The 13,110-nt window shown below is 46.2% G+C and overlaps 1 protein-coding gene across 1 annotated transcript; it reads right to left on the bottom strand.

The window, feature by feature from the left end:
• Positions 1-2,931: 2,931 nt before the first annotated feature.
• On the bottom strand, positions 2,932-7,221 carry LOC108551354 (sodium channel protein Nach). The gene is made up of 8 exons (XM_017905488.1): positions 7,031-7,221; positions 6,621-6,763; positions 6,216-6,279; positions 4,997-5,168; positions 4,733-4,878; positions 4,311-4,443; positions 3,287-3,569; positions 2,932-3,212 (listed from the first exon to the last, which is right to left on the bottom strand). The coding sequence occupies exons 1-8, from the start codon at positions 7,219-7,221 to the stop codon at positions 2,932-2,934; spliced, it is 1,413 nt and encodes a 470-aa protein (XP_017760977.1).
• Positions 7,222-13,110: the final 5,889 nt, after the last annotated feature.

Below are 13,110 nucleotides of genomic sequence, written 5' to 3'. Positions count from 1 at the left end.
ACTTCACGTCGCTGCACTCTGGGTAGCAGTTATGGCAATGCAGGATGTCCGTCTTGTCCATGTCCTCGTTGTTGTACAGATTTTCGTGTGGCACGACGGAGAACCACGTAGCTGCGATTTAAAAACCGGTCAGTACCGGGGAAATGGAAATTTATTTCTGTTTTTATGCTGGAATTTATGCTATTACGAGCCAGCGTAACCACGGGAATATACAAAAATTATGACTCTCGCGGCGTTGCAATTGATCGTGGGGGTCCATTAATTAATCAGCTCCGCGTAGAGAGCGTGGTACAATGGTAATTCGGTTGAACAATTCAACGCTGTTTCGTGATTTACACCTGGAGAATTTCGATAGCGCTTACGTTTATGCAGCGTCAAGCACGGCACGTCTTCCAGGTTGCAGACTCTTCTGGACTCTGGAAAGGAATAAATAAACGGTGAAATAGTCCGAGAATATCTTTAATTCAGCGCAACGATAACCGATAGCTTTAATTAAATACGACCGGGCCGAGATATATTACGCCCTCGTAGGACCTTTTGGCCCTTTGGAACACAATAGCGAGGAGTGTGAAATATTAGAACAAAGGTCGTTGAATATTCTAAATCATAAAACCGCCATCTATCGCTGAATTATTCAAGAAACACGATTGCGAGTCACGAGAATGGCGACGGATCGACGAAGATTAATAAAGCCGTACGCGAGGCCGCTTAATGAAGCGGCATCGAAGGAAGATACGTTTCAGGCGTGGAGCAGACGATATTAAAAATAATCCGCGGTTAGCGGACCCGCTCTGTTCAACGTTTCTGCGTGAATTATTCAAGGAATTTCGTTAATAAAGTAGCACGCGAGTTAATGAAACAGCTTACGGTAAAGATAAGCTCGAGAGCCAGAATGAGGCGATATTAAAGGTACCAGAACTTTGGATATCCGCCCTGTGGCCCGTGAAACCTTGGCAACTTCGAATCATCCCGAGGACACCTCATTAATGAGACAGAGAACAAATGAAGCGTAGACTTTAATCGAAAGTAAATTGAAGCAACGAAGCGGGAAGCGTTCGAAGTACCTTTCATCCCCCTCTATTTGCTTCCAAATGGATTAATCTAATAAGAAACCGACACTGGATATTTTAACGAACGGTTTAGCCTCTTTTCCCTCGTTCGAAGAAACTCCTATCGAACTTTAGGAATTTCTATGGATTTCGGGCAAAGTTAATTTCTGTAAAAATTGAAATCTATTTAGAAATTATTAAATATAGTATTCCATATGCCTTCACTCACTGGCGATATTCTCAATTCTATCGTTTCAATTAATTGCATCACTCTGAAGGGATGTCGTGGGTATTTGAGAAATCAAGGCACCTTTCGGGTTAATGGAAGAGCTTTATTTACGGGAGGGGAACCTGGTACGGAAGTGTCTCGTCTCGCAAAAGCTCTGTCCCGTGATCTTTAGTCTCGGGAAAGCTCTGCCCCCGTGATCTCTAGTCTTGGAAGAGCTCTATTTCGTGATCTCTAGTCTTGAAAAAGCTCTGTCCTGTGATCTCCAGTCTTGAAAGAGCTCTGTCCTGTGATCTCCAGTCTTGGAAATGTTTTGTCCCATGATCTCTAGACTTGGGAAAGCTCTGTTCCGTGACCTCTAGTCTTGGAAAAGCTCTGTTACGTGACCTCTAGTCTTGGAAAAGCTCTGTTCCGTGACCTCTAGTCTTGGAAAAGCTCTGTTACGTGACCTCTAGTCTTGGAAACGCTCTATCCCGTAGTCCCTAATCTTGGAAAAGCTCTGTCCCGTGATCTCTAGTCTTGGAAAAGTTCTGTCCCGTAGTCTAGTCTTGGAAAAGCGCTGTCCCGTAGTCCCTAATCTTGGAAAAGCTCTGTCCCGTAATTTCTAGTCTTGGAGAAGCTCTGTCCCGTGATCTCTAGTCTTGTAAAAGCTCTGTCTCGTGATATAATCTTGGAAAAGCTCTGTGCCATGATCTAGTCGCAAACGAACTGTCTTTTACAGGGACTAGTCCAAGCATTGGAGGTGGTCCGCGTGTCTGCGAATCATGGGGGTCGCAAAGACATAAACCAGGCCCCCATTAAATCAGAACCCCCGATGTCTTTACAAATACCTAAGCTTTTCTTTTCCACATCAACGTATGCGTTCCTGCGACTCCATCGAATATCTTATTTTCACATCGAAGTTATTCGTACATAATCGTTTAATTTTTAAAATAACCATATAATTGCAATGATTTATACGCTTTCACTTTTATACCCGTCGTTTGTTATGAAATTTTTGTTGGACTAAGTTAATTGGGTAAGAAGTACCTTAATTCCATGCTCGATGCGATCTCCTTCAACGCTGGCGAAGGGAAGCTCGCGAGCACGAGCGTTGCACCGCGCTCCCTTAGCAGATGGGCTGGGTCTCGTAGCTTCTAATCTCGCGGGATCGTTAGGAGAAGAAGGGACAGGGAGCTGTTAATGTCTGACAAAGGCTTCAGCCAGTCTACGCCTACGCCGACGACGCCGCCGCCGCGGTTCATTTCGACGCCGGCGTGAAAGTGAAAATAGGGGTTGGAGGGCTCTTTGAGCGTTTCCTTCGCCTCGCGGTGCCGACCTTGTCGCTGTCTCGGCTTTTAAAACATCAGGCGCTGGAATAATGCAGCCGCCAGGGTAGTACGCTCTCGTATTCGTGTCTCTCGTCTTGCACGATCAAGGGGATTAGAATCGTGGAATGCTCGAGTTCGAGGGATACTTGCGGGAAGAATAGCGAAGCGCGAAGAGGCTTTTAGGTTTGATCACTCTTCTTGTCTCTCGGTTATTTTCAAACTCTGCGAGTGTGGAATAAGGGTAAAGAGACTTGAAGACGATCTGGATATATATTTTCAACTCTTTCAGACGTGGAATATATTTTTCTTTGAAAAAATTTTATTTTATTTGCGTGACGACTATCGTTCATACACCCACCACCAGAGGGAATCTAAGAGGACAGAATTTCTCGCAAGTGCCTTGAATCCTTCGATTCTCATATATACAAATTACAGACTTTTCTATATACAAGGGTATGCTAGGTAGCCTTACCGATGAGTTGATTAGCAGGTCCCAGAACAAAACGCATCCCTTCCTTTCCCTTTCACCCCTTCTATCGCTACCGCAACACTGAGAATACTTGAGCAACAACAACTGACTACAGCTACCGTGAGGGAAAGGTCCCCCCATAGGTCCACTAGCAGGCCCTAGGACAAAACACGGTCCCATCGTTTTCCTTTCATCCCTTCCAGCCCTATTTGACCTGAAGGACGGTACTTACTTCGATTAGGCAGGAAGAAAGGTACGCAACCACAGGACTTCCATATATCCGCAGTCTTGCAGTCGACGATGCAGTCGCTGTAAGTGTAAAACATACGAAGAGAGGTCATTTCATCCTCGAACACGCATCCTCGTTTCTCCAGAGGATACGCCGTAATACTCTTTGTACTGTTGAACATGATCGCCTCGATTTCTACCCTCCGGTGCTCCCTTGGCGAGACTAGAAAGTCGATCACACCCCCACTGGCCATGTCCGGGTAGTCGTACGGATTGAAGATCGTCACCTGAAGACACACAGACTCGCTGAACCTCTGAAAAAATAGAACTTTTCGAAGTTTAGAAAGAAATCTACTCTCGAAACCTTTGTCGCTCAGGTAGCTTTCAATATTTACGGCTAACAACGAGTTTGCCGCGTCCGATCGGTCAACGACGCGTCAAATATTCACACGGTGTATTTACGGCGCAAGCGAATCGTAGCTCGCGAGAAAAACTGCAATTTGCATAATGCACCGAGTCTCGGCTGCCACGCGAGATAATCGTCACGACCGACCACGACCCACATTTCGCACGGCGTGATTACGACCGACTCGTTTTACCCCGATCTCTGGTCGGAACACGGGATTTCGCTGGAATTATTCCGGGACTGACGGGGTCTGTCGACTGCCGTCTGTTTCGACCAGTCGAAAACCGCCGACCCAGGCGCGATATAATTTCGCGAGACGTCATCGCGCTATCTGACGCGGAAGGTCGATAAACGAGTGATTAACCATCGCTCGTGTCGTTTCGTTTGATGACACGCGACTCTAACGATCCACTAAACACCCGCGAGACTACCTAACACGGTACCGATCCTCCGGTGCTCGAGTGTCCGTGACACTCGAAAGCTTTGCGGTTTGTTTCGTAGAATATTCACCAGGATACGAGTCGCATACCGAACGCTAGAGCCGCATCGGTGGAATTAAAAATTCCGAAAGAAAAGCATTCCCGTGCAGAAGGCAGCTTGAGCTCGGAGAATGAAAAATTACCTTCCAACCCGGGCTGGGGAAAATAGGGTAGAAGTAATCGTCCAGAAACGGTTCCAGCAGTACCGACAGTCCACCGTCCTCGGTCAGATTATTCACCTTCATCGAATCCAGCCGGTGATTGACCCCGTTGTCCCTGCGGAGATAGCGGAACGGAAATTCAGCGTGCGCGATGGTTAGGGTAGAAAAAGATGGCGGCTCGCGTGTAGCGGTTGTTGTTCGCGGTTGTGATTCGCGAAATGATTTTCGGGAGGTTGGGCTGTGGGGTTGAGAACTGTGGGGCACGGAACACGAAACGAGCGGAAGTTTACACGCGGTTTGGACAAGCGTAGCTGTGGCTAGTGAAAAATAAATGGAAACGTGGAATGACGAATGAACGACGCATGGACGCGACGCGGAGAGGATGGAGTGGTATGGAAACTCACAAGAGCGTGTCGTCTCCTTTGGTAGCGTAATTGAAGGTGCAACAGAAGCCGTCCTGCGTCTTACGGAAGGCGAATATATCGGAACAGTTCCTCTTCTCGTTGTGAAACCGACACTTCAACAGCATGGAGGAACATCGCGGAGTCAGCTGAAACGTTTGTACGCGGCCAGGGATCAATATTGGACAGAGATTTTCGTCAAGGATGGGAGTTGGCGTTTGTAACGCGGCTAAACGTTCGAACTGGTCGAATGGCAATTTAGCTCACTCGTTTCATCAGGTCGGTGATGCTGTAGTAGCCATTGTAATACACTGTCAGGAGCTGGTCGATCCGATGGAAGCGTTTCTGCTGAATGAACTCGGAGTCGTAAAGATCGCCCAGTTGCGAGATCATGCTGAGGATGTCGTCGATGGATAGGTCGGTGATATTCGCCGCGAAGCTGGATATTAATTAATCCGGATGAAATTAGAGTTTGGAAAATATGGAGTTTTATAGGTTTTACCAGGGGATCGAGTAAACGTTGAAACGCGATAAAACGTATTCGGCGAAAGAGCACAGCGATCGATGTTCCACGAAACGTCCCGGTCGAAAATTAAATTAAAAATTCTATCCCATGGGAATTAATGGGGCTAGAGTCGCTAGCGGTCGAGCGAGGAAAGTATTCATGGAAATTAGTGGCGAATTCACATCGGAGTGAAATTACAGGTATCAGGTCAAATATTTGTCCCGGTTTTTATAAATCGCGATTAAGTGAAACAACGTTGGTCGCGATTTCAATATTAATAGACATCCTGCTACCCTCTCTCTCTCTCTTCCACCCCCTCTCCGTCCCTTTTTCCCGCTACCCCAGAAGGGACGCTAAACGTTGCATATTAATGGGAATTTTTTTCAACGCGAGCTCAAAGTAACTCTCGCTAACTGAATATTAATGGCCGGTTTTTGCAAATTCGAAGCTAATTAAGGGCGCGTTTTTACGTTTCCTTTTAACGATCGCTCCTTTCATCCGCGCTACGAACTTTTCTAAATAAACCGGCGGGGTATTAACGCGACGATCCGAAAGCCTCGAATAATGCACCCCCGTTGCGGAAATTTATCAACGTCCGTCGTTGTTTCATCCATTTTTCCACCGTCGATTCGCGAATTTCCGGTGATCACTTTCGTTCATGCTTTCTTCCACGATATTCCAAATTCGTTTGGAAAATTTCAACGCGATCTTCTCGTAAGATTCCTCCGACCACCGATGGAAACTCCTCTGTGAATTTTACGTAGAATTTTCGAGAACGCGGGAAAACAGCGCTGGAATTCGTTTATGAACGAAGGGCAATTCTAAACTGGAGGCCGCAGACTCGGCCACAACCGAAATTATCCTGCGCCATTGCGATTCTGTACTCGACGAACCTAACCGTTCTGCGCTGTATTGCACTACTTGCAGCAGTTCACTCTTCGCGAGTACCATTTTGTTTATTTAATGCAGAACACTGCTCACACTTCGTTCGCCAATTCCACTGCGGCCCGTCGACTTATTCGGTTGATGCTGCAAATGGCGATGCCTGGAAAAACAATGGAATTCTCAGAATCGAATAACCCGGTGTCGAATCTCGCGCTTCCGCGTGTCGCGATTTCGAACACTGTTTATCAGAAGCTCGGAGGGGAAATTGGAAGGGAAAATTTGAGAATTTATAGCAGACAGAGGTAAAATGCGATTGGAGTCGCGATAAAGCTGGATGCTTCCAATTTGAACCGGCATTTTACCTCGATTGCCCGTCTCGAGGGAACAAATGGAACGATCCTTCGATTCCGGGCCGTCTGGCATAGCCCGCAAGAAATTAGTCGGCAGCCCGACTCTTTCCGCGATAACTGCAGCTGGCTGCACAAGGCGCTTTCGATTTACCTGGGAAATCTAATTGGTACGTGGGGAAGTATTCCGTTTCCACGCTCGTGAATATGGGATTCTCCATGAATTCCAGATAGCCGTAATAAATCGTGTACACCATCGCTGGCACCGTGACCGCGTACACCAGGAACCATAGCGTCCTGGAAATATCGTCCCGTGGGAAACTCGATTGAATTTCAGTTAACGCGTTCCACGCTGCGCATCCCCCATCGTAAATTCTAAATATTTACACCGGGAATAGGCTTCCGGCAAACGCCGCGACGCGACGCGACACGACACGACGCGACACGACGCGACGCGACAGTTATATGGGCGTCGGAATTGTTTCATCAGCGACGAGGTTTATTTAGAATTCGTCGCGTTTTCACGTGGGAACTCGTTCATGCGTGCACCAGCGACCGAATTACCTGTCGAACCACGTCGCTTCCGGTTCCACGAAGTACCTGAACCCGGCCAACTTGGTGTACCTGCAGTACAACTTGGAGTACTTGAGCAACGTTCGAACGAAGCGAGCGTTGGACACCCTGTGCGGCTTGGACATGGCCCAACCCTTGGCCACTCCATCGGCGTCTCTTTCGCGTCTCGACGATTTATCCATGCGGATGACTCGTCGCTCACCCCACCGCGGCGATTAATCCCGGGAAAATGCGCTGGCTCCGAGTAACTCGCGGATTTCGTGTTTTTAACAACGGCGCGTGAATTAATAACGTAACGAAAGCGTGCAAATGCGAAATTACGGGTTCGAATAAACAGAATAATTCTGGGACAAGCTGCGCGCCGAATAATTTCTGCAACGCGAAATTTCGCACGCTAAAAATGGCCGGCGAGGAATTACGAAAACGAGAATCCGAACCTGGAGGCGAGGGATGACGAGAATTGGGGGAATTCTGGAGATTGGAAATGGTGGATAAGAGCCGGTATATCCGGCGACGCGCGTCCGGTTATCAGCTTTCGGTGTTCGCGCGACGACTGCGATCAGCAAACGTTCGTATTCGGCCTCGTAAAGTGCTCGTCCCATTCTTTCTCTCCGTCACGCGTGTCGTTCTTGCGATACACGGGTACGCAAGCAAACTCGCGTATCTCTGGCATCGTTTAACCACCGATGGGCATCGCTCGTTTCACGCACGTCCACGGTGGAATCCTTTGTGCGCTGCTGGAATTCGTTTTGGCCCCCTTTCGTTGTAACTTTCCGGCGTATCTACGAGGGAAAAGTGGACGCGGGGATAAATTGAATATCGAAATGGAATCGTTACGTTCGTTTCGTATTATCGCACGCCGGACAGAGAAAATTATTCCGGGGGAAATATGGCTGCCATTTTTAAGCACTTATCTGTTCAGCTATCTTCGGATTTATCTGTAGCTTTTATCGTTTCAACATTTTTTTTCTCTCGTCTAAATCGTGAAACATTTAAACTCGCGTTTCTCGTTACACGTTCGATCGACGATCGGTTGATTAGAGAAAAACGGCACGAAACTGATCGATGAGCGATAGCCGGTGAAAAGGGGCACGGAGAACGGGGAACGAAGTTTCGCCCAAGTTGCCGAGCGTTCGCGAGTCACTGATTCCGGAAACGTCTCTTCTATTAACGTCCTTACCTTTCACGGGAAAGTTCGACTTCCTGGCTGCAAATCGATGAGACAGATTTTCGGGGCAACCGCGCCTTATCAAATGATCCGTGGCCGGGGGCTGTTCGGCCATCATCAATTTACCGCCGCGATCATCGTGACAATCGAATCGCGATACCGGCAGAATTAAATAGAACTCGAACGATGATTGATCGGTTAAGTTGTTTGCCGGTGAAGTATTAATCAAAATTTCCATCCCGCCCAGGAATATATCCCGTATCGATGCTCGTAAAAATGCTTTCGGTACAAAGAATCGTTTTAAAATACGTCCACCTTTATCCAATGCCACCTGTGTCGCTCGACTGACGCGGAAGCGAAATTCGCCTGGAAATACGAGAAATTCGGAAAAATGGTGAACACGAAGTCGCCATTTCGAAAGCACCGTGTCCTTTCTCGAACGGAAACGTGGAGTCACGATTACGTATTGAATATTAATGAACACTTTATAGACTCCGATCGGGTGGAGTGGAAGTCGAATTAAATATTAATGAGATCCTCCCAGAAAGAGAGAGAGAGAGAGAGATGGAGGGAGAATTAATTATAATATTCGCGTGAAACCTGAACGAATCTGGCGTACTATGAATTTAAAATATTCAGCTTACAGTTTCTTGCTCGCTACTTATCAACGATCCTCTACCCGTTTTTCTCCTTATTTATAAGGTAAACGACTAGGAAGAAATTGAGTCGTGCGATTGATAATAAAAGAATTTCTTTCATCCATCGAGTGTACGTAGCCCGAGACAAGAGATTAATAAGGAAACAACGCCCGAGGCATCCCAAAAGACGTTGTTGACGTGCCTTCCACGGACAAGGCAGAGAATGCAACGCGTTCATACCGAAACCCTCGCATCAGCTCGACGCAACGTTGTCGTGCAACGTTCCATTAAATCACAATGCAACGCGATGCATCGTTGCACGAGCCTCGCATTTTCTGGGACATTATGGCATTCTTTTCGCGCCGCCTGCCTTCCCCGTGATTTGCGGCCGGCTTGATTTGCGATGGCCTCTAAAATTCAAGCAGCCACCGTCGCATTAATTTCGCTCATCCACCGAAATCGTATTTCTCCGCGCGAAAGGTCGTCACGATAATTCCTTGTCGACGAAACCGCTGGACAATCGTCGCCAGTTGATTCTACGTGTACAATTTGGATATCGAATCTCGCAATCAGCCAATTCCAACATTTATTCCAAAATTTCGTCTAGCGTAATCCTAGAGGATTTATTACCCTAAGGGATTTTCAGGATGGTCTGCGACTTGTTTGCCGTTGCAATCGTATGGATGTCAGTTTTTGAAATTCTGGGTCAGACGACGCAGAGGTAACTCCGAATAGAGGTGGCTTAAATCAGGAAGGAGACGTAGGAAAAATGAGAAAAAGTCGCAGACGACATGCACAGCAGACTTAAGCGTTGTCTAAACACAACATTTCGGTAAACCCGGCCATACCGCGCTCTGCAGAGTTGTGCATCCGACAGCCGCGTGACTGGCTTCCGCCTTCGAGATTTGCATACCGCCCCTAGTCGGCTTCGTTTGCGTTAGGGATGGTAAAAATGGTCGTCGACGCTCTGCTTGTGCACGCGACGTCTCCACGATGGAGAATATATAGCGTAAACTCGGTCGCATGATCGACGTTCGGTACGTTTATCGATAACCATCGTTTACTTTCGATAATACGCTACTCTCGTCTGCGGTGTCTGACCGGTGGCGTTGTTGTACTACTGGCTGATCAGTGATGTTATTCTTCGACTCGTATCCATTAACTTGGAACAATATTTTCAGTCAGGATCACTCTATAGTATGAAGATACGTGTGTCGCATACGTGTTGCGAGTGTGAAAGAGCTAAATTTTGGTTTACGATAAATAATAATTAAATTATTAGAGGGAGTGCAACACACATCCCTAAGATACGTGTCATATAAAATCAATATACCATTACCTATGACATGTCATAATTACGACTACATTCTCGAACGAATAGGGTTGCGTACCTTAGAAAGAAGAAGAACATCAGCGGATCTTATTCTAGTATTTAAAATTATTAATAATCTTATGGCAATTTTGGAGCTCTTTAAACTATATGTATCTGCGAAACACCTGAGAGCAAGAAATCTATTTTACATTATTCCATACCATGTTCAACAGCAAATGTACACTGTGAAAACATTGTCTTCTTTAATGTATCGTTATGCTCTTTTAAAGTATCTGTTTCAAGACTCAACTAGACCTCAACCATTTATTTATTAAGTTTTCCTTTTCTTTGTTTATTCTCCTTTTCTTTAATTATTTCTTATTCCATTGCTTTCTGTACTACCATACTACTACGTTATTATTGTATATTTCATTTTACAATTTTTATTGTATACCAAAAGACTTCTGTCCGTTATTATTATTATTATTAAATTCCAGGGAAGGTTTGGAGAAAGAGATTTTGATAGAATAATCTTCATTAGATAGGCCATCTATTCAAGTCCTAACGAAGAGGTAAATCAGCTCCTATTTAATTTATAAATACTACAGTGTTTTTTCTATTGATATAGTACCCTAATTTACAAGCTCGCATACTCGGTGCTTTAATTAATTAAATTATTACGATACGCGAGGCCACGTGGAAGCTTAAAAATCGAACGGTGTTCTCGCTTAAAAATATCGCGAAAATATAACAGACAATTTGACAGGCAGGATGTAACGTTTCGCGAATCAAGTATGCGTAACAGGTACGCAAACGAAGCATAAAATGCGGCATTCTATTACAAGCGATGACGCCGATCGTATCACCGTCGCTTAAGTGCATTTTCGCGAATTAATCTCGAGATTAATCCACGTTGGCCGACATACTGCGGACAAACCAATTTAAATAGTACGGGGGATCGGGCGTCGCGCTGCAAATTGCATACAACATGCCGGAATGGAAATTAACGTTGACGAGATTTCTCGTCCGGAAGAAGGATGCCGTTGCTTTTACATAGGGGGAATTTCACGGCGAATCGCCGCTGGAACGGCGAACGTTATTTCCCCGTAACGAAATCAAGTCGCGAAACGGCGTCTTGTGTCTCCTGAAAAAACCTCCCCTTCCACCGATCTCGTTAAGTTCGCTTTAAATTACGATAAACAGATGAGGAAGAATTTAAACCTTCAAAGGCTCGTCGAGAAATGGAAACCGTCTTTAACTTTTTTCCTTGAAAAACTCGATAAAACCCAGCGCGGGAACTCTTGTCGCGCGAACGTTTGCGTATTTAAAGTTCCACGAAAGCGTTTCTCGTTACTCTTACGTACTTATCCCCGGTCTCTTCTTCCTGTCCCTTTTTTGTTCGTTTATTTATCTCTGCTTTTCGCTTCCTAATTTTTCGCAACACTCGCGCAAGCAGCGAGTTCGAATTCCGCTCGTTTTGGATTCGACGTTTCGCGATGCCGCGCAATTAAATAAAACGCGCGGCTGTCTCGTTTTCGACGGCGAAAAGAGAATCTGGGTTAAAAATTAATCACGCTCCGAGTTTGCTGGCAATTTCCACGGTTGAATATGGAACAGGGGCGTTTTATAAATATGATAATTGGCGACATGCAGTAGAATTAGCGAAACAGAAGGAAGCTATCCGAACGTGCGTGTGTCGCTGCGCGCTCGTGAGTCGCAAGTTTACCCCCTGTGTATCCCGATAAAATAATAGCGAACGTGAATGGCGCGAAATTCAAGGAAATTCAATTCGGCTGTTCTCACTTTTGCATACGTGCTCGCGTGTATGTACGTGCGTGTGTCAGAAATGACGGTTAACCGTGATTCGCGAGCCGTGAAGGTGTAATTTCATTGTTCGCGGTTACGTCGTCGCGGAGAAGGCGGAGGATCGAAATTCGAACTTGCCGCGCGTGAATGTATCATAGGAGCGAGAATTATTTTAAATAGCCGCCACAATCGATTCCATGGAATGCTTCGATACCGTTGTTATCTGCGTATTACGAATGGCGGCATTGATCAGCCGTACAAATAGTTTTGTCACCGCTATTAATTTATAATGCCCCGGTAATATCCCCCTATAAATTCACACCGGACTCGACCGCGCCGTTCCCGTATTTCCATGGATTAAACGATGCATCGAAACGATTCCGTAATTGATACGGTCGATCGAGATAACTTGCCTGCATCTCGCTGCACAATGGCTGCAAACTAATCCGCGCATAACGAAGACTTCCGAAAAGACGGGCTTTATACAGGCGAAACGGGGGTACCAGACGGGGAAGAGGATTAAGGAACGCGAGAATATCGTCGCGCCTCTTAACATCGACGCTTAATACCTCTGGGAAAAAATTCACGGATGATCTTTCGACGAACTGCCGCGAAAAAGAGAGCGAGAAAAGCGCAGAGTCCCATTTTACGGCTGCGACTCGGAGCACGAGAGAGTAAGGAGAATTAATTACTATCTGGAATACAGCGAAGGGGTTGAAGGAGGACGCATACACGTAGTCGCGTGGACACGGGGCCGGACGAAGATAAAGGAAAAGGAATTAAGAGAAACACGAGGGCATATTCATGCACGACAAAAGGGGCTGCGCCTTTTGTTCCGCCTTAATTGCGTGACTAGTCGCGATACATGTTGCTCCGTCTTATCTCAACCTTTTGACCATCTGCATTTCCGGCTGCACCCTTTTGTCCCTGTGCTCTCGCGTTTAAAAATCGCCTGCCTGCTCGTAATTCGTCGACCGTAAAAGCGCCGTGGCGTGCCTCGCGAACTTATTTCTCGAAATGGCTGAAAGCTTGCTGACTTTAATTTTATTCCCCATTCTTTGTCGGGATAAAGTGTTTTTTACTCCCTCGAGCTCGCTAGTCTTTCTTGCAATTCGTCAAGCTTACTTTGGTTAAATTATTCCGATCT

Source organism: Eufriesea mexicana, unplaced genomic scaffold, assembly GCF_001483705.2.
Source record: "Eufriesea mexicana isolate 0111107269 unplaced genomic scaffold, ASM148370v2 scaffold3927, whole genome shotgun sequence".
Lineage (NCBI taxonomy): Eukaryota > Metazoa > Arthropoda > Insecta > Hymenoptera > Apidae > Eufriesea > Eufriesea mexicana.
The sequence above is the reverse complement of the archived record's forward strand: the minus strand, read 5'-3'. Positions and strand labels throughout refer to the sequence as shown.

Bases quoted from the DNA above. Each gene is read 5' to 3' on its own strand.
- LOC108551354 (XM_017905488.1), bottom strand. From the start codon at position 7,221: ATGGATAAATCGTCGAGACGCGAAAGAGACGCCGATGGAGTGGCCAAG. The intron at 6,764-7,030 runs GTAATTCGGTCG...CGATATTTCCAG, and splicing joins GAAGCGACGTGGTTCGACAG to GACGCTATGGTTCCTGGTGT. The intron at 4,444-4,732 runs GTGAGTTTCCAT...CTATCTCCGCAG, and splicing joins AAAGGAGACGACACGCTCTT to GGACAACGGGGTCAATCACC.